General features: G+C 48.9%; 2 protein-coding genes across 23 annotated transcripts in view; one reads left to right on the top strand and one right to left on the bottom strand.

Moving 5' to 3' along the window:
- The window catches only part of ARHGEF7 (Rho guanine nucleotide exchange factor 7), a 97915-nt gene that overhangs the window by 46725 nt on the left and 24112 nt on the right, over nt 1-27078 (top strand). For 17 of the 22 annotated variants that reach the window (XR_016388631.1, XR_016388632.1, XM_089899352.1 and 14 more), the window contains 8 exons: nt 495-583; nt 10173-10267; nt 10487-10582; nt 16048-16170; nt 23789-23927; nt 24644-24703; nt 25396-25542; nt 26290-26376. Coding sequence is in view for 20 of the 22 variants with exons in the window: in XM_089899352.1 (XP_089755478.1) it covers nt 495-583; nt 10173-10267; nt 10487-10582; nt 16048-16170; nt 23789-23927; nt 24644-24703; nt 25396-25542; nt 26290-26376 (836 nt within the window). In the remaining 2 variants the exon portion in view is untranslated. Of the gene's footprint in view, nt 1-494; nt 584-6274; nt 7604-10172; nt 10268-10486; nt 10583-16047; nt 16171-23788; nt 23928-24643; nt 24704-25395; nt 25543-26289; nt 26377-27078 lie in introns of those variants that run through there. The other 5 variants (XM_089899357.1, XM_089899355.1, XM_089899356.1 and 2 more) reach the window with 3 other exon arrangements.
- On the bottom strand, nt 18637-19228 carry LOC111176375 (peptidyl-prolyl cis-trans isomerase A-like). Its single transcript, XM_022576740.3, has 2 exons — nt 19145-19228; nt 18637-19077 (listed from the first exon to the last, which is right to left on the bottom strand). Exons 1-2 carry the CDS (start codon nt 19211-19213, stop codon nt 18652-18654), a joined length of 495 nt encoding a protein of 164 aa, XP_022432448.1. The 5' UTR covers nt 19214-19228; the 3' UTR covers nt 18637-18651.

Genomic DNA, 27078 nt, shown 5'->3' with positions numbered 1-27078 from the left:
TTGCCCTGTGTGGGGTGGCTCTCCTTCTCTGTCTGTTGCCCTTGTTTAGAGGGACTTCTGCATCCTGAGTGACCTGGATCCCTCCAAATACAGTCCAGCCTGTGGGTCTTGATGTCTTAATATTGTTACGTGTCTGCCAACGTTGTCTCTGATGCTCTGGGCCTAATAATTCACCCGTACTGCACGCCTGAGCTGCATGTGTAGCTTATAGATTAGTTCTTTGTTGTTGGTTGACAGCAGTGGTGCATAATCTGTCAGATTTTCAGCCTGGGCTGGGAGGACGGGCTGGAGGCACGGCTGTGGAGGCCTCTGAGCTCAGGGAGCCGACCGTGTGGTGGAGATGGGGCTGGGGACCTGCTGGCTGCACGGGCTTCTGTCCCGCCGCCCGTTGGACTGGGGGCTCATTTGGGCCCAGAAGCTGGGGTCGTGCGGGGCTGCCGCGCGTGGTCCTCTCTAGGGTGGAGCCGTAAACCTGCCCTACGTCTTTATTTCAGAAAAGCCCGTGTCACCCAAATCTGGAGCCTTGAAGAGCCCTCCCAAAGGATTTGATACAACTGCCATTAACAAAAGCTATTACAACGTGGTGAGTAATCGCAAAACAGTTTTGAAGAATAACTTGTTTTTTTGAATGTCTCTAAAACTGAGCAGTGTAGAATGTAGGTAAACTGCCTAGAGAGGGAGGAAGGATATAAAAATCACGTATCGTCCGCCACACAGATACAACCACCGTTACTATTCTGCTCTGTTTCCTTCTGACCTCTACGTATTTCTGTAATACTCTTGTAGTTTTGTATGAATGTGGTGTGGAATAGTACCCTGTTCTTATTGCATAGCTGGGCGTTGTGATTATTTCCCCATGCGGTTACAGCTCTTCAACACTGGGATTCTAAAAGGTGCATAATGTGATTTACAGGTTTTATGTGCGTCAGAGGCCATTATATTCATACTGGGAGTAGACGGTCAGTTTTCCAGATCAGTACAGTTTCTAGTTCATTTTGTATGTTAACGTAGTCTTTTCTGGGATTGATATGTGTATATATATCAAATAGCATGAAATTAGAGGAGAGTGTGTAGACATTGTACATAGTGAAGACAAGGGTTTCAGAATCCTAAAATTTGCTGCATTTTGAAACTTGAGCAGTTTGTGAGCTTAAAAAGTACCTGTGGCATTAAATCTAATATCTAATCCAAACCTCCTTTTTCCTGAACTGTTCCATCTGCTGGAAATGGGAAATGATAGTCTAGATTTGGGTAAATTTTACATTGCCGGTGTATATCTACCTGGTGTGATAAGCCAGCAAGGTGAACTTTCTAAACACAGCTATGTTTTGAATTCTGTGGGAAGTGTGCACTTACTTAGTTATTTCTTTCCCCACTCCCAGTCTTCTTTATTTTCTTGATTGGAGATGTAAATCTGAGCCACGAGACCTTTGAGGATCTGAAGTAAAGTAGTGGCTGCTGAGCGTTTCCTGGCAGCAGCCCTTTCATCACGAGCGTTCCGTCTCCGGTGCTTTTATGAAGAGATGGTGCAGAGTCGTGCAGACCTGAACCAGTGACCTGGGGCTGCGCGCTCAGCTCTCTCCTACGCATTTGCCCCCAAATCTTGCAGTGCAAGTTGGCCTTGGGGACCCTCGTTCATTTCTTAAGGATTTGTCAGGGGCTCGCTCTGCCAGGCCCTGCTAAAGGTGTTGCTTACACAGCGGTGAAGAGAACGGCAGGAACCCTTCCCCGTCGGTGTTTCCTCTCAACACCTGCCCCCGATCCGTGGCCTCCTCTTTGCAGGACTTCACTTCTGTACCTCTTCTGCTGCCCGGTCTTCGTGCGCCAGGCCGCTGAGCGCACCCCTGGTGGCCCGTGGCCTCCCCTCTCCTCGTGTTGGTCACCTCCTTCCCTTGAATCTCTCCACCGTCTCACTGGTCTGTCCCCGTTCTCGTTAGCGCTCTTCACTGGCCTCATCTGGACTCCGACCCCCGCTGGCACATAAAACCTGTGCCCCGAGGGCTCAGGGCGCCTGCCTTTCCTGGCCGAGCTCTGCTCTCCAAACCCTCCTCATTCGAATCTTTGTCTCTTGGGGGTTTGTTCCTGGGACGTGGCTCTGCGCACATGTGTGCTCTTCAGTGCGTGGAATGCGTTATGTGTGGGGTCCTGTGCCGCTTCAGGGTTTGTTAGGGGGAAAACTTTCAACTTACGGAGCTGCCTTTTCTTCGTGCACATTCTCAGGTGAGGCGTTGCTTTCTTTTCCGGGGGAGGCTGCAGCGAGCAGCGCACTCCTCATCCACAGTGACGTGCCACAGAGGGGGAGCCTCCTCTTGCACTGGTGTCTGTCCAGATAATTGTATCAGAGGAAAGCAGTCGGTGCTGTGTGAACTGGTGCCAGCAGCACTGCGCTGGTCTCCGGGGACCCTGCTTCCATTGGGTGTTTTGTAAAAGTAGGTAGCCGTGCTTTTCTAGAAACCCTGGTGGGTTGTTTTCTTCGGCACTGTGTGTCGTGCAGTCCTCTCTGGACTGAAACGTAACCAGTGCTGCTTTAGATTTCCTTCTTTAACTGCGCTTACACAGGGAGAAGAGCCTTTGTGTCACATGTGCTGTTGTCTTGGAGTCAGCCAACTCTTTCATTCTGGATGATGGGGAAACGCCTTGGCTTCAGAATCACATCCAAACGGTTGTTTACCTAAAGCTCTATGAATGAACAGCGCATGTTAAAATTGCGGTCGTGACGGACATCGACGTATAGAGCTCGCGGGAACCATCTTTCGGCATATAGCACTCTCACTTTGCAGTGAACAGAACTGGTTAGTGACGAAGCCAGGAGTCAGTTTCAGCTTTCCTGAATTCCATATTTATAAATTATACAGAAAAGTAAAATGTGGGGCACAGTATGACACGCAGAACAAATAGAATAGATAATGTGTTAAACTTTTCGCACTTCCTTGTATAGTTCTGTTTTCACAGAAAACTGCAGAAGTACAGATATCTTTAACCCCACTGAGAGATAAGAACACTTTCTAGGAGGTGAGACCAGTGTGGGCTGATGACCTGTGAAAGATTTAGCTCTCCACTTGGGGTCAGTGGGGAGCACAGGAGAGCATTCTAGGTGGAGGCACAAACACGTGGAGGTCAAGAGACCGTGAGGAAGTTCCGCCGTCATGTGATGGTCAAGACTGGGGAGCAGGAAGTGGCTCCTAGTGACTTATGGCCGTGCGTCACCTCTCTCTCCTCCCCTTCCGGGACCAGGCCCCCCGCCCCGTGCACGTGTTGGCAGACATGCTGGCCTTCTGCAGGTCTCTGAGGTGCTGTTCATTTTTCTTCATTCTTCCCTTCCGTTCTAGGGAGTTTTTTGTGTTTGCTAATTATTGCTTTTGCTAGCTCAAATCTGATCTTGAGTGCCTACCTTTCAATTCGTAATTTCCATTTGATTATTTTTATAGTTCAGTACAGACTGTATTTGAGTCATTGTTCTTATACTTTAAAAAATTCTTTAAGCATAGTTTTCTTTCGTTCTTTGGACACTTTGTTAAATAGGACTTTTATTATTTTACGGCAGTTTTAAATTGACGGTAGACTTGAGAGGGAGCTAGACTACCCACGTACCCTCTTCCCCCCCCCCCCCACACACCCTGCCTCATTACCAGCATCACTCACCAGATGGGACATTGTTCACCGAGGATGGACCCGCCCTGACAGCACACTCATCCAGACTCCCCAGCTTACTTTAACGTTCACTCTCTGTGCGCGCGTGTATTCATCATTACAGTGTCAAGTATGTCACTGCCCTAAAAATCCTCTGTGCTTTGCGGCTTCTTTCCTCCCCACCCTAACCCCTACCTCTGGCAGTCACTAATCTTCTTATTGCCTTATAGTTGGAATCATCCAGATTGTCGACTTTTCTCTGATATTTACTTTGGGTACCTGGTTGAGCTCCTAGAGGTAAATTTCCTGATACTGGGGGTACGGGTCCCCCGTGACTGTGTCCCCCCAGGGTTTATAGCTCAGGCTGGTCTGCACTGAGCCTCTAGCACGTCATCAACTACAGCCCAGGTCTTCCCACCCCAGCATCTCTGCTCCAGGCAGTGCGACATCTTGGGGGCAGTAGCCTTGTGTCCCCTCCCCTTATGGACTCGAGAAGAGTTGTCGATTTTCAGTCTGTTGAGCTTTTTACTTGTTGTTAGGGTGGAGTGACGACTTCCACATTCCTCACGTGCAGAACCAGGAACTGTTTCTCCAAAGTAATATGGCAGCTGTTCATGGAATTCTATAAACACTCAAGCCCTTTAATGTGGTAATTCTACTTCTTGAAATCCACCCCAGAAAAGTTACCTGAAAGGTATTCAGAGATGCTTGTTCAAGGGTGTTTTCATAGGATGCTTTGTTACAACAATAAGTTGCAAGCAACCTAAATATGTAGCAGTACAAGAATGGTTCAGACGCCAGCAGTACATCCATTTATAATTCTTAAAAATGCACATGAAGCTTTAAAAAATGTCAAATATTCATTTTAGGTGCAGTAAGCAGAACATAAAATTACATAGATAATGTGATGTAATTATGTAAAAATGTTGTCCCTGCAAGTAGAAGGAAGTGTGCCAGACAGTGTGGCAGAATCTCATTACTTGATAATGCAAGTAATAGAGATGTTTGGAGGATTACTTTGGCACCAGAGCCCAGACTGTGCTGGAAATGTCAGCAGGGCGTTAGAGACCTCAGGTGGGGGAGTCCGGGCCTCAGACACGGAGAGTCATGATGGAAGAAAAAACCCGTAGCTTTGCTTTAAGTGAAGAGTTGATTAGTTTTTGTGGCAAAGCCAGCCAGCACTGTTAACTTTGTTTTCTAATGTGAAGGTGTTTGAGGTCAGCCTGTCTTCAGGCTTAGGTCAGTGAATGGTCCGGAGAGCCCTTCTTTAGGTTCTGGGGGGAGGGGTGCTCTGGCTTTGTGTGTAGTGTTTGGGCGTCCTCTTGGGGGGCTGGCCTGGCAGAAGCCCCCCAGCTGCTCGCACAGTCATGTGTTTGTAAAAGGACGTTGCAAATGCTGGCCTTGGCCTTGTAGTGTTGTTGCGAGGATTAGCAGTGGGCCTTAAGGTGCCTGGTGAAATGTTGGCCCTTAAGAGGTTTTCATGGTTATTAGGAAGAGTGTTTAGAAGCCTTGGGGGCATTAGGCCCATTTGCCAACAAGCATCCCATTTGAGGATTAATTACCTGGGAGGGCTGGAGTCAAGGGCGACAGGATCATACAGTGAAAGGGAACATGTTTGTCACCTGCCCGAGCTTGATGGGTTTGACAATGAAAGGAGTTGACTGCGTCTACAGCCTGGTAGCAGACGCCTTTCCTGGTGGAGATCAGAGAAAGTCCTTCTCTTCTAGAAGCTAGATGCCACCCCCAGAGGGAGTGAATGGTCTTTTGACACCCCTTTTAGGGGATGTCACCAGTAGAGAACGAGGTTTCTTAAATATGTCCATCTGGGAAGATATGGGTCCTTATGGCCTTCCGTGTCCTGTGATGCACTGTGGCTTTATTTTCCAGGGTTACATCAGTACTCCTTATCTATGGACAGCAAATGAGGCATTGTTTGCTTCTACTCCCCGGAGTACAATGAAAAGGCAAGGTAGCTTTGTCTTTGAAAGATTGCAAATATAATAGGTAGCAATCAGTGGTTTTAATAAATGTTCAGAATAGACGTGCATCTTGCATAAAATGCTGTAGGAAACCTCCACGGACCTTTCCGGTGCTCCAGAGCGAATCTGTGCCCGTCCATCCCCTTGGCTCCTGGAGTTGCCTGGAGCCTCTGCCTGGTGGTTGGAGGTTGGCCTAGAGCCACACTGACCTAAGCACTGCTTTGGCTTCTTTTATCCTTTATGGTCCCTTTACCTCGCCCACCTTAGCCAAGACTGCTTCTCAGTCCTGACGTCTGGTGTCTCCGCCCGGGACCTGTACAGAGGCTCAGGCCCATTATGGCTCTCACCCGGGACAGGGCAGCTCAGCTCCCTGCGCTCTCTGAGGAGCTGCGCCCTCCTCTCCTGTATCCCACCCACATTCATACCGACGGCGAGGGGCCTGCTGGTGTCTGTGACAAATTCTGCTCCCACTGTTTTTATGTAATTTCCTTGTTTTATATAGATGGAGATTTCCCGCTGGTAGCAGGAGCTGGGTAGAGTAGCAGCTGAGGCTTGGCCTGTGAATGAAGAAAGAGTTGAGCTGTTCAGTCGTGGGAAAGGCCGTCTTGTGAACTAGTCACGTCCTGAAGAATGGAGTCACGTGACGGAGCTCCAAGTAGGACTTTCGCGGGTTTGGGCTGGAAGGCAGAGTCCGAGGAGGTTTGTAAGCTGCCTCCTACCTGAAGTCAGGGAGTGGACTCTGAGTGTCTGTCACAGACCAGTAAGAGCCCTTTGGTGAAGACATGGCAGAGCTGGGACTCACGCCCGGGTCTGCTGGCTCCCAGGGCAGCCCCTGGCCGGCACAGACCAGAGCGGCCCTGCAGCTTCTGCTGGAGCTCTTGTGTAGTAAACCTTCAGCATTCGGAAGAAACACGTCCCAAGACCTCATGACTTCCCAAGTTTAGAAATACTGAAATAACATAACTCCTTCTGAAAGGTACAGTAACATACACATTTTGCGTGCCCCGCCCCTCAGACTCTTTCTGCGAGTTAATGTCGTGAAGTGCTAAGAGCACGCAGAAATCAGCACGCTGCGTTAGATCAGTGGCTGCCAGTGGGGGTGGGGAGTGGGCTGCAGCCCTGTCCTCATGCCTCTGGCTCTGCGGGCGGGCAGGGCTGCAGACACAGCTTCCTGCCCTGCCTGGCCTTCCTTCCTCTGCTTTCCCTCGGGGCGGGGAGCTATGAGCCGCTCAAGTCCTCTCTTACTTTTTGAAACTTTAACCCCTAAAATACAGTTTAAATAGACCAGGCTGAAAGGAAACGTGCGATGGTTATTCTTCCTTGTGGTTCATGGGGCTAGTTCGGTGGGTGGGAGAGGGGTAAGAATAGCTGTGCCATTCTTGAGTGTCTCCTACTGTGTTTCTGAACCAGGCTCATGGTTTTGAAATTGGGTTTTAGTTTGCGATGATAATCTTTTATTGTTTCTGGGTCAGATGACTTAATGTTACTGTTTATTTCTCTTACACGTAAATCAGTTATTTATTTTTAAAGGACTATCAATGACACATAAAATAGAACATATGGCAGCTACCAAAATTTGCAGTGGAAGTTGTGACTCATTTGTAAAATGAGCGCTGCTCTACGCCCCTTTGCCGGCAATAATGAAGTGAGTTTCTGTGGTCTGCAGGGTAATGAGTTGGTCCTTTGTTTTGCTTTGCTGTAACGGCTGACAGTTCAGGGATTGTCTGTGCGGCTTGCCCAATGTCGTCCTCCTGTGTGGCACCATTGTTTGACCCGACTGGGCTCTCCACGCCTCCCGCCTCGGGGAGAGCTTGTGTCGGCTGGGCTCAGCCCGGCTGTTCCTCACGGTGCCGAGTAAAGGCTGCTCTTCCTGTGAAAGCTGCTCGCGTTCTCTGGACCAGCCTTTGTGTGATGGAGCTGTGGCAGCCGGGCTGTGAGGTCTCATGGGGTCCTGCAGCAGCCAGAGTGTGCAGAAGTCAAGAAAGGGGAGACAGGTGATGGCTGGAGCACACAGACATGCCGCTGACCTCGGGGAGGGACATGTGGCCTCCTGGCAGCGTGGATGGTTGGCGCCAGCATGACTCACTTAGCAAGTCTTGGTCGTGTGTTTGTGAAAAGCTAAGTGTAACTTGGATGGTTTGGGTGGGATTACTATAGAGCTTGACTTGAGCACTTATTTGAAGATCATGTTTACAACTAGTAGTTGAAATTTACCACCTTAACTTTCATAATCGCTGCAGTCTTTTCTTTGGCATTGCTTCTGGTACATTCTCTGGGAAGCTTTTGTATCTGCTTGCTCTGCTTCATGCTGTGATGGAAGAAATGCCGTTTTCTTCTTCTCCTCGTGCCCGTGCGCCTGATGTTGCCACGCAGGGATTTTCCTCTTCCCTCGCACAGGAGCTGTTTTCTGTTTTAGAAAACAGGTGTAGAGGTGTCCAAGCATGTCCTAAGCAGTGCTGCTAACAGTTCCTAACGGTTGTAACTGAGACATGAAATCATAGTTTAGTGTTCATTTTCACATCAGGAAAGGGCTTTTTGTCTTGCACACCTGTGACAGATTTAACTTTAATTTGTTTTAGCTCAGGGACTCATGACGCTTGGCTTGTTTGCTTCACGTCATTTTGCAGGATACGATGTGGATTAAAGTGTATGCTGTGGGGATGCAGTGGCAGGGCCACACTGTTCTCTCTGTTCTCCAGCCTTTTGACCCTTGGGTCCACTGAGTATTTCTTTGAGGGGAGGCGTTGTAACTGTAAGGTCAGCACCCACATTTCCCCGCAAAGGGAGGGTCTCCTGGAGAAACCCCTCCCCCTCCGCCCGCTCCACCAGGCATCTGTGAATAGGTCCATTCAGGGGCGAAACCAGAGCTGAGAGTCAGTGAAAGAGCCTGATTCTCTTCATCTTACATAGTGTAGTATGCGAGTTATCGAATCAGGGTTGCATTTACTCATGAATGACTGTACTCTCCTCGGGAATGCAGGAAACAGCAGTGAGCAGAATAATAATCCGTGTTGCTTGTATTAGTGTTGAAATCTAAATCTAGCTTAATGATTGCTTTTTTCTTAAACGTTTAGACATGCATTTTGATTATCAGAAATCGTGGGAGAAAACCAAGTGTGTTTGATACCTTTATTCTGTATAATTTCTTCGGCAGGATTAATTTAGGATGATGTGTCAGTTTTGGAAGACGGACAGCACATTTTAGCGCATGCGGTAGATCCTCGGAAAATACACATAGTATGATTTTCTGACTGAAGAAGATGCTGGCTCTCTAACAGAGCGGGATGGAAACCATAGCTGAGGAAGGGATCTTACTTGCTTCCACTGGAGCCCTTAGCCTGTGGCTGGAGAAGGCAGCGTGGGGCAGTGCAGGGTCAGCTGAAGGCTCACATTCTGGCTCTGGATAAGTTACTTAACCTCTCTCTGCTTTTACTCTTTTCCTCTGTAAGAGGAAGGTTTTTGCGAGGATTGGAGATACTATGGGTAGGGCACCTTGCTCCGTGCCCAGAGTGTAGCGTGCATCGGGAGTTAGTAGAAGGCCACCTTTGCACCTGGGCTCCATCAGCCTCCACCTGCAGACCCGGAGCCGTCCCGCCCTGTCCAGGGAGGAGATTTGCTCTCGGCGATCGCTGATGGAAAGGGGCACGTGTTTTAGTTCGGCTGTTTTGTACTTGTGTTTATGTTTTTAAGAGGTGTTAACTGATTTTGGCTATATTTGCTATAGGGTATCAGGAAACATTTTTATGTTAAGGTTGATTTATAATTATCCTCCTATGTTTAAATACAATAGTGGCTATATAAAGGTTGCTTTACACTGGTAGACCTTTAATTTTTAATGTTTATAGGATGATCTGAGTTGATCATCTTCTCTAATGAAGGTCTGAGGTTCCCAGAAATGGACTGAGATTTACTAGACGCCGTCTAAAGGGTAAACTTCATGTTTTTTTTTTAGTTGATAGACTTTCCATATGTCAAAATGCATAGATTTTAAGAATACAGGTCAGTGAGCTTTGATAGGTATATGTATCTGTGTCACAGCTACCCAAACCATGATGTAGAACTTGTCCATTACTCCAGAAATTTATCTCATGCCCCTTTCCCCTTTGTCACCTCCTCCCACCCCTGCCTTTTGATTTCTGCCATCATAGGTTAGTTTTGCCTGTTCTTGGACTTGCTGTAGATGGACTGTGCGGAATGTCCTTGTTGTGAATGGCTTCTTTTGCACGACACAGTGTTGTAGAGAGTCATCCACGCTGTTGCGAGTATCAGTGGGTCCTTCTTTTTTCCTAAACGGACTCGGCATTACCTATCTGATGCTGAATTCGTTCTGGCCTCATTCTAGGTGTACCTGCGTCAGGTGTGCTTGGCGGTGAGATGAAGGCAGTTGTGTGGCCTCGGTAGCAGTCCATTACGTGGATTCAGTAGTTAATCACAGCGAGTGACTGGTGATAGTAAACAAATTAGTATACATAGAAGCCACAGTGTGAATTGAGCAATGGTGATGAACTTGCCAATGCTCATACATCTCAGTGTCAAATAATATTTATTCATCATTTGTTGTAGGTGCTACAGAATATTTTGGAAACAGAAAATGAATATTCTAAAGAACTTCAGACTGTGCTTTCAACCTATCTACGGCCACTGCAGACCACTGAGAAGTAAGTTAGATAATTGTGTCAAGTGTGAAAGAGTCGTCACCTTGGCTGTCCCTTCGTATTTTCAGAGAATAGAGGCTGAGCTACTGGAACAGAATTAGCAGTTTCCTATAGACATGAGCAATTTGTTTATTAGACTTTTAATAGGGTGCTGGGCTGGGAGAGGAGAGGAACGTAAGTAAAACTGCTCACTTATTTCTCCTGTTGTTTTCTCGGCTCTAGGTTAAGTTCAGCAAACACTTCATATTTAATGGGAAATCTAGAAGAAATATGTTCTTTCCAGCAAATGCTTGTACAGTCTTTAGAAGAATGTACCAAGTAAGTAAGATGCTAAAAATTGCAAAATTCAGATTGATATAAATGGTATTTAAAGGATCAGGTTTAGCATAATTTTAGAATTCACATTTCTAAAGGTGGAAACTAGGTTATTTTATTTATTTATTTATTTTTGATGTGGACCATTTTTAATGTCTTGATTGAATTTGTTACAATATTGCTTCTGTTTTATGTTTTGGTTTTTTTTTTTTTTTTGGCCGCGAGGCATGTGGGATCTTAGCTCCCTGACCAGGGATTGAACCTGCACCCCCTGCATTGGAAGGCAAAGTCTTAACCACTGACTGCGCCTGGGAAGTCTCTGGAAACTAGGTTATTTTGAATCCTTGGGGTATACCAACTTTTATAGTAAAAGCTGTGTTTTAGACTATTTTCACAGGAGGGATCTACTGACTATTCAGAAAAAGAAGAAAGGCTTCCCCTGAGTGGTGATTCTTTGGCTTGGGGCCAGCGGGGGGTCGGGGAAGCAGGGCTGAAGAACCCTGAAGAGGGAGAGAGCACGGTGTGTAGCAGGGCCTGGGGTGCGCATGGCTTCGTGCCTTACGTGCCACCGTGTGGGCGGCCACGTTGCTCCCATGCCCTCCCTGGGGACCACCCTCCCAGCGCCTTCATGTGTCCAGCAGCCCAGAAGCCCCGGGGCCCTGGCGTTTGGGGGTTTTACGGCAGTCTCGTTGCAGAGCCGAGATTGATTAAATACATCGCTGGCCGCTGGCGATCCTCCCAGTCTCAGGCCCCTCTCCCCTCCGTGGAGGTCTGGGGTGGGCTGAAGTCCCCACCCTCCAATCACATGGTGGGTTCCCCCGGCAGGGCCCCCCCCTCCATCCTGAAGCCGTCTGGGGGATCAGCCCAAGCCCCGGTGTGGTTAAAGGGGCGTGGTATGGGTAACAGAAGATGCTCCTGTCACTCAGGAAATGACAGGGGTTTTAGGAGCTCTGTGCCAGGAATGGGAGCCAAGCCCAAATGTGGGATTAGGGTTCTAGAGGGGGAGAGATACCCGAGGGGGGAGTGGGCTGCGGCTGAAGCTGTGAGGCAGGAGGGGAGCCTCAGGGCAGGGCTGGGCCGCCCCACCCTCAGGCACCTTGTAGGATGATTTCCAAAGAGTAGCTAGAAACCCTTCCTGTTAGTAAAATTGACTTCTCTTTTGTAAAAGTTACTTTAGACGGAATGTCTCCACGGTTGGGTTTTCTAGGATCGAGTGTGTTCCCCGAGGTCCCTGCAGCTTGTGCCAGCCGCCCTTGTCAGGGGGTGGTCCAGCCTGTCTCATCACTTACTTGTGTGCTCATTCATTCGTTCGTTCATGCATTTGCTAGTTCTCCTGTTCCCCCTCCCTCACGGGTCACCCCACGCCCAGAGCTCTTGTAGCTGGTATTCTCTTTCCAGGCGTTCTCCTGGCCTGAAAGGAGTTCTCTTTCTTGTGGTAGCATCTGCCCTGCCCTTGTGCTGACACTGCCCTGGCTCAGGCCGGCCTCGTCCTCCCTGTGTCCTGCACGGACTCCTGACCAGGCCTCGACCTCCAGGTGGCCCCTGCGTGTCCATTTCTCCACCAGCCTCCGGTCAGAGCTCTGCTCAGGAGCTTCGGGTGGCGCCCGGTTACTCACGTGTTGCTTCACAGCTGCGTTTTACAGACTGGCCTTCGAGGTGCTTGTATAGGCCGCCTCGTGGGGGGAGAGCTAAGTTAGGAGATGAGCTCCCGCGTGGTGGCAGTCTGACGGGGTCCCTCCCCGAGGGGCTCCCGCCCGTCTCTCCCGCTCCTTCCCCGCCTTGTGCCGGCCTCTGTCACTGCCCGCCACCCTCGGGGTGGGGAGCAGGGGTGCCGAGAGGTGACCCCCCACCCGGCCCTGCCTGCTGACCCCTCCGTTTGGATCCACTTCCTCCTGCTGTTCCTCTTACTGAAACCCCGCTGGTTCCTTCAGCCCAGTGGACACAGTCAGTCCCAGTCCCAGCCTGCCCCTCTCCCCGCGTTTCTTCACATGCACATTTGCGCTTTGTTTACTTGCAGACTCCTTTTTAGTGTATTGTAGACTGAGTTCCCGTCAGTTCTCTTATATATTGTAGGGCTTCAGCTTGTAGAAGAAAATATTTAATAAATAAGCATTTAGTGTAATTGCTGTTGGTTAAATACACATTGTGTATTGATTTTGTTCAAAAGTTAATTATAAAGCGTATCTTAAGATATAAATAAGTTCATTTTTATAACGGACCATTACTGTAACATTTTCACAGTAAAATAGTATTTGTTTTAGATGATTATCAAAATACAAATTTGAACGAGAGGATGTAGTTCATTTTGTTTGAAAGTTGTTTTTTTGAACCATCCAAATAATAGCAAGCATGGGTGATCCAGAGATAATATTCAACTTTGTAGAACAGACTGGCTTAGATGCAGAGCACACGTCTGGTTTTGCCTGGGCCGCGTCCTTATTAAAGAGCAGAGCATAGGACTTGAGCCTATTTGGAGGTGATTTGGGGTTGATGGCGCACTGACCCAGGCGACTCCGATCATGGGATCACCTCTGGCCTCAGTGGCGGAGTCTCCACGGTGGACTCTGTCAGAGCTGACCTCCTGCCCCTGGCCAGCCGTGCTGTCACCTGGGAGGCCCTGAGTAGCTCTTGCCATAATTTCCTCACTTGTTGAGACTGCAAGCTTCCATAGAAACGTGATTTCAAAGCACATGTCCAGCACTAGAACCTTAAGAGTCTAGGGAATTCAGAAAGTGAGGCAGACCAGTGGCGTGTGCGGGGACTCGGGCAGATGGCCCGGGGCGGGGAGCCTGAGAGAGCTGCTGGCTGGTGGGAAGGGACTCCTCCCGCCAGAGCCTCAGATGCTGCCCCTTCCCGGGGCTCTGGCACCCTTAGGAGGGTCGTCCACGTTTAGGGTTTGGGGTTCAGCAGGAGAGGACTTGCCGGGGGCTGCCGGCGGCCCCTGAGGCTCCTACGAGTGGGCGCTTGTGGCCACTCGTGTAGACACCTCTCTCGACGCTGTCTGTGAACTGCGTGCTGAGGCTCACCTGGCGCGCAGCCGTGCCGTCGTGCTGATCTTCGTGTCCCCTTGGAAATCGGTGGTTACCGGACTGTGAACCCTCTGTCTGTCCAGCTGGCATTACCGGCAGGAATAAATGTGCTGGGGGGGGGCGGGGGAATGGTGTAGCAGTTCTGATTTCTCGGATTTTTCCTGGGATTCATTCCTTTTTACTCTAGGGAAGGAGAAAGGCCCTTGGCTATCCCCTCTTGCTACAGAGACTATTGGCTGGACTGTTTGTGTCACCCGCCTCTTATTATCAGACCATTGATAACGCCTCACCTGTTATCAGATCCTCGGTTGATAACACCCCCCTTATCAGACCACTGATTGGTAAAACCACCTGTCATCAGGTCAGTGGTAAAACCATACTTATCAGACCACTGCTGACCACGTACCCATTGTCAGAGCTGGGCGTTGGGCCACCAGGAGGCTGCAGGTAGATGTGGCTGACAAGCAGCCCTGTGGCCTCCACAGCCATTGGGGGCCCTGCCTACACGTTGTCATGCTCTAGAAACCATCTCTAGAACAACAAGAGAGAACCACAATGAAGATCCTCTGTTTCAGTTCTTAAGTCATATTCCATGTTGATGGTCTTTGTGAGTTTTGCATGCCCCGTTATTTCAGTGCTCTAGGAGGTGTTACGTGTGAGGCGTGTTGGCACAAGACCTGGGCTCCGTGTTAGGACCGCCCATGTAACCTTTCTGAGCTCTGTCTGCTGGTGCCTTCCGGCGAGTTGATGGATTATGAGGGCTTTATAAACTGATGGGGGGCAAGTGTAGTGAATTCCTGCAGAACTGGTCCAAGAGAGGTCATAAAACTGTAGGACCAAGGCTCAACAGGTCAAAAGAAAGAAAAAGGAAGGAAGGAAAGAAAAGAGAAAGAAAACCTTGTATAGTGAAGTCATTGTCCGTATATAATCCATGGACATGTAAGAAATGAAAGTCCCTAGACCTAGATTTTAACTACACTCTCCTTTGAGTGCATCGGGGCTGTGGTGTTGGGCCAGGTGGGCAGTGACGTCCTGACAGCGCGTAGCCCAGCACTGAGCAGGGTGTGTGCCGTTGCAGGAGCTCCATCATGTAGGTAGTGCATCTCTCGTCTTCCTGTGCCCTGTCTCCGGCAGTGTTCTGTTTTTGTTGGCCAATCTCTGACGTCCCATCATTGCCGTTGCTTTCAGCAGTCCCCTCAGCTGGGCAGTCGGGGTTCCCTGCTGGATTTCTTGTTGTAGAAGCCAGCGTCCTCCCGTTTCACTGTGTCTGAGTGTGACCATCACCTGCTCCATTGTCAGTGTGTCATAGTCTCAATAGATGTGTCTTAGGTGCCTGGACCCTGGTAGCAAGCAGGTAGTCTCAGTGTGTCTTTGAGGAAGGCGTTCTTGGCTGCGTGTGATGCCTGGTCCTTGGTGACTTGGAAAGGATGCCAGTCTTTTTCCCTCTCCTGGAGGTGTGTGCTGTCCTCCTCTGAGCGCTGCTGCAATTTGCGTCTCAGAAAATTGAGACACCATCTCTGTCTTATAGTCAGTTCATTTTTGAACTTGTTTTGTATTCCCCTAAAAGACTGCAGTCGCTTTTTAGGTAGAGATCATTTCTTTCTCTGTTTTTAATCTGTTCGCAGTGCCTGAATGAATGGTTGAAGTTAATTTGTTGAGTCAGTGACTGTTTCTCCTGCAGATACACGGAACTGGGACTAATCCCTGGAGGCTATTGAAAACCCACTTAGGGCTAAGCTCACACTGGAGAAGAGTCTGCTAGAAGTGCGGGTGCTAGCTTACTGTGGCTTCAGATCTGAATCAGTGAACTGAGCAGTGAAACTCGCAAGAAGCAGCACACGCCCGGTCAGAGTTAGGCGCTGCGTTAGGGAAGTGCTGTTGGCAGCTGGCCCGTCCTCCCGCAGGATTAAGGTGCCTTTCCTGCTCTGGACGAGTCTTTTTCCCACGTCAGTGACGATGATGGCGATGATGGCCTGTAGGTTTCGTTGGCATGCTTGTCTCTCTGCCTACCACTGATTCTCTCCAGCCTTCGCCCAAAGGGAAAGAGGGCTGTCGTGTTTTCTCATCTGCCTGTCTTGATGCTCCTTCAGTAGAAAACCTTACCGACCAAGTAACCACATGTTATATTTCTCCTTATTTTACACACAATTTAAGGCTTCATGACATTATTTTCCTCACTGCTCAAGGAATCCTGGACTTGTGCACAGGTCCTGGCATCTGGACGCTGGAGAAAAGGACGGGCTTGGTTGGCTGCTTTATGGCAGAGCGGCTTCCGAGGCAGGTCTCTCCCCCCGCTGGCTCGTGTTCGGAGCACATACAGTCTGGGACTCGTGTGTGCCGTTTCTGTGGGGTGGTGCACAGGCCCTCCTCCCGCATGGTCCCCACGTCCACTACTGTCTGTGGCACTCAGGATGGTTCCCTTGTGCCTCTCCTCTCCAGGATGCCTGAAGCCCAGCAGAGAGTCGGAGGCTGCTTTTTAAACCTGATGCCGCAGATGAAGACCTTGTACCTCGCGTATTGTGCCAACCACCCGTCTGCAGTGAGCGTCCTCACGGAGCACAGGTGCGTCTCTGGGACTTGCCTCCCCGAGCGGGGAGTGGCGTCATGGGGTCCCCCCTGGAGCAGCTTGTTTCTGTCAGATGTTACGTGCAATGCAGTGTGAACATTCACGCGTTTATTCAAAGATGATCATTTTAATTACCCTCGGAATTAGTGCCTGAGAAGTACTGGTTGGAAGTCTTTGAAATCCTGCTTAGTGCTTTTATAATAGAAAAGGATGTGTTTTGAAGTCTCCCCTTCAGCTCGTACCCTTTGGACAGTGGGTTGAAGGAGCTGGTAAGTGTTCTGGAATGTGGCTGCAGGCTGAGTCCGGGCTGCTGGAATCGCGTTTCTCAGCGCGTAAACACCAGACCACGTGAGACAGAAGTACACTTGCTGTAGGACTAAATGTGCATTTACAGTGAGGCCTGGATTTCTTAGGAAAACATGAAGTTGGAGACCGTTAGCTTTAGCTTTTCACCCCGAAGCAGCGGTGCAACAAGTGAAACAATGGACAGATTGATTTCCAGCTTGTTTGGTAAGACAAGGCCGTACCTGTGTCCTGGAGGAGGGCTGGGCACCCTGGGCAGCGGCGAGGACCACGGGTTCGGCCTGCAGACGGAGTGGGTGATGAGGCTGTTTCTGCCCCCAGAAGGGCACGCGTTTGCATTAATAAGTGTCCTAGAAAACATTTACGGTTTCTTCTGAAAACGGCAGTTCAGCCATAAGTAGCGGTTCAATCACTGTTTAACCCGTAAATGAAGAAGTTGTGTTAGTCGCATCAGGGTAAACGCCACTGTGCTTGTGGTTTAAATATTTAACCTCAACGCACTCCTAAGCATTTCGGTTTGAAGCTTAGAAACTGCTGGGAAGCAGGCATTGCCGAGATTGAGCTGAGCTTGCAGCGTAGCATCCCTGTGAGCGCGCCTGGGTTGTGTGGGCCTGGTGGCAGGGCCTCTGGGCCCGTCAGACCTGGTTTGAGCCCTCACTGCCTCTCTGAAGCAGATGGGTCTCAGGAGGTCACCCCTCTTCTCTGAGAGCGCTGGCCATAGGGTACTGTAGGCGTGAGGCAGAACATGTAAACTGTCAGGACTGAGTGAGCACGATGAAGGCTCAGTAATGCGAATTGCTTTATTATCTTATCTGGACTCTGGGTGTTTACTGCTTCTCTGTGTGCGTAAATACTGAACCTCCATTTGTAGTAAAGCGTTTCCAGTCCTGCAGCGAAGCAAGCAGTCTTTGACACGGTGATGGAAAGAAGAGAGATTAGGACACACGGCGACCACAGAAATGAAAAACCCATCGGGTCTTCTTCTTCACGCTTCTGGGAGTGTGGGCAGTGTTAGCATGTACCTTCCTAGTTAAACTGTGAAGCATGGATGCAGTTACATGCTCTGGCATCCACTCCTGGGAATGACAAGTTAAATGGAATTTCCATACCGGTGAAATGCAGAGATTACATTTGTGTCTCTGAAAATTCCTCAGGAATTGCTGACACAGCCATGGGGGAGATAAACAGCAAATAGAATGTTAGGGTAAAATTGCACACCTTTTTAATTTTGCTCTCTCCTTCCCCCTTTTTGGTCAGGGGTTGATCCCCCAGGGGTGGGTTGAAAGTACGAAAAGAGGGTGGTTGTGAGGCTCCGTGCCGAAGGTGACATTTAAAGCAGTTCAGACTGTTGAAGTTTCCTAAAATGTTTAGACGTTCAAGGGGAATGCTCGCAAGCATGTGCTGTTTTCCTCTCTTCTGTACTATTACTTTAATGACTGTTTGTGTCGTAGCTGAAACCTCAGTGGAGCTTTTCCCCAGAATAGCAGGGAGAGAATACAGATGCGGTTCTGAGTGGGGACCTCTGCCCTCCACCACGTGGCGAGTCCCGGAGTGGGAGGCGGGTGGAATGAGGTCAGGCTCTGGGCCTGTGAGCCCGGAGACGGCGGGAGAGCGTGGAGGCCGCAGGATGCGCTGCCTGCGTGCCCTCCTGAGGTCCTGGGGCAGCGAGAGCGCCCACTCCGCCCGCAGGTCAGACCCTGCTTCTGAAGCGTAAGTTGGGGGATTGAGAGGAGGCTCGCGGGGGGCTGGGGGCCTCTGTTGGCCTTCACTTTCCATTCTGGGACCCTAGCTTGTGGCCTCTTTCCCGCTTCCCTACGTTTGTTGTAGTCTTAAAAGCCGCCACACTGAGGGGTAGATAAATCTGTTTTTTTGCTTGAATATACTTTTTTCTTTTTAAATTTAATTTTATTTATTTTTTTATACAGCAGGTTCTTATTAGTTATCTATTTTATACATGTTAGTGTATATATGTCAGTATACTTTTTCAGCATTGATTTAAACGTAGTGTTTTGCAGTTTTAAAGTCTTACTTACAGTCTTATGATCCTTACATTGTGTTAGTTTGAATTCTGAGTATGAATCTTGAAAATGTATATACAGAACCATCAGTTCTACTCTGTGACATAAATCACAGCAAGATCCTTTTTTAAGATAAAACACAAGTCAAACTTATTGTTAGATTTGTCCACAGTCAGCAGTGGTGATCTTCTTGCTGGTCTTGCCATTCCTGGACCCCAAGCGCTCCATGGCTTCCACAGTATTCGTGCCCTCTTTCACCTTGCCAGAGACCACATGCTTGCCATCCAACCACTCAGTCTTGGCAGTGCAGATGAAAAACTGGGAACCGTTTGTGTTGGGGCCAGCATTTGCCATGGACAAGATGCCAGGACCCGTATGCTTCAGGAGGAAATTCTCGTCATCAAATTTCTCCCCGTAGATGGAATTGCCACCAGTGCCATTATGGCATGTGAAGTCACCACCCTGGCACATAAATCCCGGAATTATTCTGTGACAGCAGGAACCTTTATAACCAAAGCCTTTCTCCCCAGTGCTCAGAGCACGAAAGTTTTCTGCTGTCTTTGGAACTTTGTCCGCAAACAGCTCCAATCTGTTAACGTAGCTTTATGGATTGGATGAACAGTCACTTCTTGGTTTCCAGGTCCCTCACCTCAAAGGAGACGCGGTCCAAGGGCTCGCCGTTGACGGCGATGTCAAAGAACACGGTAGGGTTGACCATGGTTGGGCAGCGCGGGAGGTTCTGGGGTGGCGGCGTCTGCAAAGCCAGCAAGATCCTTTTTGACCCACCTCCTGGGGTAACGGAAATAAAAACAAAAATAAACAAGTGGGACCTAATGAAACTTAAAAGCTTTTGCACAGCAAAGGAAACCATAAACAAGATGAAAAGACAACCCTCAGGATGGGAGGAAATATTTGCAAATGAAACAACGGACAAAAGATTAATCTCCAAAATACACAAACAGCTCATGGAGCTCAGTATCAAAAAAACAAACAATCCAATTGAAAAATGGGCAGAAGACCTAAATAGACATTTCTCCAAAGAGGACATACAGATGGCCAAGAGGCACATGAGAAGCTGCTCAATATCCCTAAGTATTAGAGAAATGCCAATCAAAACTACAGTGAGGTATCACCTCACACCAGGTAGAATGGGCATCATCAGAAAATCTACAAACAACAAATGCTGGAGAGGGTGTGGAGAAAAGGGAACCCTCCTGCACTGTTGGTGGGAATGTAAATTGATACAGCCACTATGGAGAACAGTATGGAGGTTCCTTAAAAAACTACAAATAGAACTACCATACGACCCAGCAATCCCACTACTGGGCATCTACCCTGAGAAAACCGTAATTCAAAAAGAGTCATGTACCACAATGTTCACTGCAGCTCTATCTACAATAGCCAGGACATGGAAGCAACCTTAAATGCCCATCGACAGATGAATGGATAAAGAAGATGTGGCACATATGTACAATGGACTATTACTCAGCCATAAAAAGGAATGAAATGGAGTTATTTGTAGTGAGGTGGATGCACCTAGAGTCTGTCCTACAGAGTGAAGTAAGTCAGAAAGAGAAAAATACCTTATGCTAATACATATATATGGAATCTGAAAAAGTGGTACCGGTGAACCTAGCTGGCAGGGGGAGAATAAAGACACAGACGTTGAGAATGGACTGGGGGACACGGGGTGAAGGGGAGGCTGGGATGAAGTGAGAGAGTGGCATGGACATATATACACTACCAAACGTAAAATAGATAGCCAGTGGGAAGCAGCCGCATAGCACAGGGAGATCAGCTCGGTGCTTTGTCACCACCTAGAGGGGTGGGATAGGGAGGGTGGGAGGGAGGCTCAAGAGGGAGGGGATATGGGGATATATGTATACATATAGCTGATTCACTTCGTTACACAGCAGAAACTCGCACACCGTTGTAAAGCAATTATACTCCAATAAAGATGTTTAAAAAAAAAAAAGTTCAGCTGCCCTTGGATGGCAAAAAAAAGAAGCACCAGTTCTGTTGAATTATAACTGACGTGTACCTTTTGCATTATCACGTGATAGTAGCCTCATAGGCTCATGGCTGCCTGTTTTGAGTGAATTACGGGTTTCGTTTTTTCCAGCACTTTACCTGTGGCTTTTTGCTGGGCTACTTGATGGCTCTCTGTGTGTTCCCCTGGTTGCCGTCTTGCGGCCCATGGTGTCATTTCAGTAAATACAGAGGCGGTACGCTGTGTAAGGATCGCCGGCCTCAGTAGAAATTAAGCTGAAAGAGCCTTTGTTTTGTCAGAAAAGCTGTAACCAGCCGTTTTGTCTTGTTTTATTGTAGTACTAAATTTGTTTTTGAAACTAAAAAAAAAACGATTTCAGTGATCTGTAAAGATTTATAAAAAGTTCTGTTTCCTTTCTTAACTGTGCACGTGTCTGGCATTGAAAGGCTGCCATGTGAATGTTAAAAGAAGTTACTTTTGCTTTTGCAAAAATTTCACAGAAATTTTTAGTTGTAGGGAATTTTGGGGGATGGGTGAGTGGGTGATGAGGATAATTTGCTTAGTTTTATTCATTATTGTCTGCCATAACTATGGTTATGAAATTGCACGTATAATACTGAAGTATCAAAAATGGCCTGAAGAGACTTTGTGACGATTTTTCTTGTGGTAGAAAAGGCCCCAACTGGATTATATTTAAAGGAGTCGAAATGTACTGTTAATATCATTAAGGTTCATTTTTATGGGACTGTGCTTGATCATTTGTTCAACATTCAGAGAAATGCTGGTAAAGTATAAATTTCTCCTCCATAAAGCCATCATTTCTCTCTGCTCACGTGTTAGGGATGGGTGGGCTGATCTGAAGAGGCAAACGTTTCCGAGTGAAAATGTTTGAGGGCTAGGGCGGGCCTGGTGGGCACAAGACGTGGAGCGGCCGCGCGTGGGTAGGGGGCCCCACCTGGGCTCGGCCACTGTTGGCAGTGGCTCCCGTCTGCAGACGTGCACGATGACCCCTGTCTCAGGCCCGGGGTGGCGTGGGCGGGAAGGATGCACAGTGCGTGTCCGGTGCCGTTGCCCCTGCTCTGTCCCTCTCCCTGACGTGCGCTCCTGCCTGTGCGTCTCCTCTGCCCGAGCTTGGGGAGGTGGGCCAGGAGGCAGCCCTGAGGGTCGGGCTTGGAAGAGCCAGCCCTACAAGGAGGGCAAGGCAGGGTGATGGCAGAGCATGGAACCGTGCACAGCAGTGCCAGCGCCAGGCTGCCCCACAGCAGGGTCCCGGAGCATCGCCTGCCTGGCTTCGGAAGCCCAGCCCTGTGGTTTTCCGGGAAAGCCGTTCTTCGAAAGCACAGAGTTCTGTGCACAGAGGTGTTGGGTCGCGTTGCCTATGAACGCGCGTGTGCACATAGAGCCCTAGAAGTAGTTAGGCTGCTTCTGTGCTAAATATTTTAAATTGCACCACCGTGGCAGGCTGTCTCGCAGGAAGGAAGTCGTCATGAAGCCTTCCTTCTGATGGAAGTGGGAAAAATGTGTATTGTATATGCTGAGTTGTTATAACGAGGACTTTGTGAACATTTTCCCGTTTTATAATTTGCTTTGATTTTGATCATAGCTCCTAAATGTGTATGTATATTTATTTACAAGGTTGATTTTTGAAGAAAACTATGTATAGGTAGGTAGGTAGATGGCAGGTGCTGTTAACTATGCTGTCATTCTTCGTACGCAGCCAGGACGCGCTCCGGCTCAGGCCGCCCACGTTGTCGCGAGCCCCAGCGCAGACAGGAGCTGTCTCCGAGAGAGGTCTTACTGCTTGAGAGACATAAGGCTGATTTCCCAGGGGTTGATGGATTTGTTTGCAGCCTGACACTTGGAAGCTTTTGTTTCTGAGCTGGTTTAGTCGGGTCAGGTACCTTCCCCTTTGGATATGTCAGCAGAATCGATGTGCAGGGTTGAGAGTAAGAGGTGGGCAGTGCCAGCACCAGCTCTGCTGTCACACGTCCCACAGAAAGTCACTCTAGGTTGTACCGTAGGAGACTCTCGTATTCACCGCTTTTGAACTAGCAGTTTCAGACGGTTTAGCCTGAATACCTCCCGTTTTTCGCCAGGAGCCATCAGTGGGGCTGCTGGTCCTAGGAAGCTTGGGCGGGCGGCCACGTACAGATGGGGGTGGAGGTGAGGCGTGAGGCGGGTTCAGCTGACCGGCACCCGGGGGGGATGGGCTCGGTGATTCTTCAGGACCCCGAGGTTGTCCTGCCCTCCCAGTGGGTGGGTGCCGCCTCTTCTCACAGCCTGCATTCCAGGTGTCCTCCGTCCCCCGGTGTCTGGAGGGACACGTCTCGGCAGCAGTGAGGGGCACAGACTGGCTTCCTCCCATGGACCCTTTATAAACGTCATCTGTCCCTCAGTGCAGAGACAGAAGCACAGAGTTTCAGTCACAGACGTGAGCCACAAATGTGTGAGTGACAGAGCTTGACCCACAGCTGTGCCCCTGACCTTCCTGGGGTCTTCCTGAACTGGAGCCCCCAGGGCGGCACAGGGCACGATGTGGGGCGGCTCAGGAGGGCGTTGCCACTGGAGCGTTAGGTGGAAGGTGGTGAGGGTGAGGGTGACAGAGGAGGAGTACGGTATTGAAGACGTGCTTTTAGAGCTGAGTTAGCTTCTGAGCGTATACTAGGTGTCCTCACCTACAGATGCGGAAAACTTTCTTCACACACACTGGGAGGGTTAAATGAAATGATGATGCAAAAATGCTTTTGAAAGTTTAAAGCCCGAGGATGTGTGAGTTACTTTATCGTGCTGCATCGTGCAGCCGCCTTCGGGGACTAAAGCACCTGGAGGGTCAGCGCCGTGATTCATTTGGTGGTAGTTGGGACGCATCTCCTGACACGTTTTACTGTCTTGAGGTTCCAGGTAACGGGGCCCTGTTCTTGCGCTCAGAAGGCCACGCACATTCACACTCTTCCACAGGAAAGTGCCTCACTGAGGTGGCCTTTCGTGATGGGGATGGGGATGGGGGTGGGGGTGGGGGGGGTGGGGGTGGGGGGGTGGGGTGGCTGGGAAAGCACAGGTGCTCTGTGTTAGGCACACGTGGTTTTGCTCAGACTGAGGGCGAGAACATGAGCTGTGTGGGGATCTCCGCTCTGGCGTTTGGAGATAACCAGCACGTGTTGGGCTGTGACAGCGGTAGCCTCTGAACCGTCAGGGACACCGCGTGGTACTTCGTAGTCCTGGTGGGACTGGGGCAGGGGCGCGGCCCTTCTGAGCTCTAACGGTGGCCTCTTCTCCTCTCCCCGCGTGGCTGCGCGTGGTCAGTGAAGAGCTGGGCGAGTTCATGGAGATGAAGGGCGCCAGCAGCCCAGGCATTCTCGTGCTGACCACCGGCCTCAGCAAGCCGTTCATGCGCCTGGACAAATACCCTGCACTGCTCAAGGAGCTGGAGAGACACATGGAGGTACGTATGCCTGCCCCGCCTGCCAGCCAGCCACGCCCGGGAGAGGGCTCCCGGGCCAGAGCCTGCAGAGGGGGTTTAACCAGTGGCCTGTAACTCGGGGTTTTCAGAATGACGTTGTTAAATGTGAACTTGCTTTCCCTTATCTCAGCTGTAGAAAAGCGTCTGCTCCTTCAGTTCCTCTCCACCCACTGCTGCTGACGGGGGATTTTCCCGTCGCTAGAAAACGCTCATAGCGTTGAGGTGTCGTATCAGGAACGCGTACTTACAGTGTTGTGAAGTACGTAAGTCATAGAGTAATAACAGCGAAAGAATCAGCTAATGAAGCGTATTTATTCTGTGTTCAGATAGCAGGCTGCGGGCCCGGGAGAAATTTGGGTTCAGGTTACTGGCTTGGTTAGGCCGTAGGGAACCATTTCCCAAAGGGCAGGCCATCCAGTCTGCTTCACAGCTGTTCCCCTCTGTCCTCTGGTGCCAGAGCAGCAGAGGCCCGTAAGGGCTGGGCATGGCCGTGTGCCGGCCTCCCTCCCCAGGGCAGAGCCCAGATCACTCTGCTCCACGACCCCCTCGAGGACTAAGAAACGGCACTTTAATGCTGCGAAGAATAGGACAGGTTCCAGGTTGAAAAGTCTAGGGAAGGCCCGCGCCAGTCTACAGAGTGCCTTTCTGAGAAAAACTTTTCATTATGAAAGCTAATAGTGTGCTTCTTTTATTCAAAGGATTATCATCCAGATAGACAAGACATTCAAAAATCCATGACTGCCTTCAAAAACCTTTCAGTAAGTGATTAAGCATATCACGTTGTTTTTTTTTCCCCGTCAGACATTATTATGGCAAACGAATGCAGAAAAATTACTTGCGAAGTATAATTTGGATTTACTCTGATGAAATAAAAATATAGTAGTTATGCCATGGCTGGTAAACTCTCAGGCTTTACTGGACTGTGGACACCAGGAAAATGAAATGATAATTGTTTACATTTTAAAAAGGCACCACATAATGCTAGAGCTACTACAGTGATTCAGAACAGGTTCTTAACCGCATCCCACAGTGTCTTTAGTGACTGAGTGTGAAATGGAATGCTGTTGGGTTTTTTTGTCTGTTGTCATGCTGTCTTACTGACTTGAGTTTCTGGAATACGTGTCTTATTTACAGCACAAGTGGAACTTACTCTTTCTTCCCCTCTTCTCAGTCTTCTCTGTTGCGTTCACTAGTAAAAGCAGAAAATATTTTTCTTGCCCAGTCCACCTTTTTTCTTCTAAAAGTGGCAGCAATGGCTATATTTTTCTAAAAGTGTTTTTCCTTCTAGAGCTGTTGCGTGTTTTGTCTCTCTTGACTCGATTCCATACTTGTGAAGTAAGCAAATTGTTCACCAGGTGATCTGTCTTAAGAAGTAAGATACAAAGCAATATGGCCAGAACCTAAGGTTCCAGGAGTCCCGTTTCTTCTAACGGTGTTGTGTGCTTCTCAGGCGCAGTGTCAGGAGGTACGGAAGAGGAAGGAGCTGGAGCTGCAGATCCTGACGGAAGCCATCCGGAGCTGGGAGGGGGATGACATTAAGACCCTGGGCAACGTCATTTACATGTCCCAGGTCCTGATTCAGTGCGCTGGGAGCGAGGTACCGCAGTGCGCGAGCGCCATTCCCAGCACGGCTTTCCTAGGGCCCCTGCACGTGGCCGGTTTGGGAGGCGCCTGCCTGGGACACGGCTTCCCAGCATTCCTTCACTTTTGTGAGCGGTGTGTCGATGGCGGCGCATGGAAGTGCTGCCTGCGTTTCTCTTTCTGTGACTCCTTTTAGTTTCTTGGGAATGTTTGTCCTTCACTGTGGTCTTTGTGGGGCTTTTCTTACCTATTGAAGCAAATGAGTTTTAATACATAAACAGTGCTTTTAGGTCTTTCATGTAGATTGGGTAAAGTTTATGGGGTGGGTGGAAACATTGAGTTGACGTGTTGGATTTTAGGTTAGTGCCAGGGTCTACCAGTGGACTAAATCCATCTCCGCATTTTATCCCACCCTCCTTCAGCCTGAAGGGCCCACCTGGTTACCCACTGCCCCTAAAAGCTTACAGGTTCTTTTCCTCCATTTTCTCTCAACCACAGAAAGAAGATTTTACTAATTAAGAGTTAATGGCAGAGCTAAACTCCTTAATCAAATTTTATAAACAGATGTTAACGTGAGCTACTTGTGAGTCTAAGAATTTATCATAATTTTGTTTCCATTTAATTTAGCTCATGAAATTTGGTAGAGAGAAATATCTAAACAGGAAGTATGATATAATATTTCCTAAGGCCTACTACAAATCTTCTCACAACTGTAAAATACGTGTTTTTAAAACAATTATTTGAATTTGCTCTTTTACATTAGGAAAAGAATGAACGATATCTTCTGCTCTTCCCAAATATTTTGCTAATGTTGTCTGCCAGTCCTAGGATGAGTGGTTTTATATACCAGGTAAAACACATTTTAAATTTGTATTCAATTGTTTATTGTGGATCTGAGAATCATTTCCAGGCTTGTTTTGAGTTTTGCGTTCAATACTGCATGCATCTGTTTGTGGGCTGCGTGTAGTGTTGTATGTATAGTGTTATATCCAGACACGTACACACAAGTCCTGTCTGTGCATTTCGATGTGACTGTGCAAATTAGGATACTTGTGTTAATCCAAAGCAAAAAGAGAAGGAGACTAAAATTTGCGGAGCTGCCCCCCAGGACACAGACTGCTGAGGTGCGGTGCCAGCCCGTCGCCACCAAGTCGTGTGCCGCTTCTTTCCTGGTGGCTGGTACGTGGTGGGCACAGCAGCGGGCTAGCTGGAGGGGGACCCGCGGCCGAGGTGGGTCTTGGGCACACGTCGGGTGGTGTACGTGGTAGTGGACGATCGTTTAGCCTTTCTGTTGTTGATCGTTTTTCTGTTTTTCTTTGAGAGAATATGAGAGCTGATTTAAGAAGAACACGCAAGGGGAAATGTTTTCTTTTTTGTGCGCTAATTTCACATGTGATATTAAGTGCTTTATGCTTTTTCTGTCTGTCTAGTAGGAGCTTCTAGCAAGGTTTACTGCCTTCTCTCTGTGTAGTTACAGAAGCTTCTGCCTTTCCCATCAATTTTTCAAGGCCTGGCTAGTCACCAGATGCTGTTTCAACAGAAGTCGTCCTTT

This window comes from Delphinapterus leucas, chromosome 18 (assembly GCF_059928025.1).
Source record: "Delphinapterus leucas isolate spDelLeu-1000000601 "Yukka" chromosome 18, BTC_Dleu_Yukka2, whole genome shotgun sequence".
Lineage (NCBI taxonomy): Eukaryota > Metazoa > Chordata > Mammalia > Artiodactyla > Monodontidae > Delphinapterus > Delphinapterus leucas.
The sequence above is the reverse complement of the archived record's forward strand: the minus strand, read 5'-3'. Positions and strand labels throughout refer to the sequence as shown.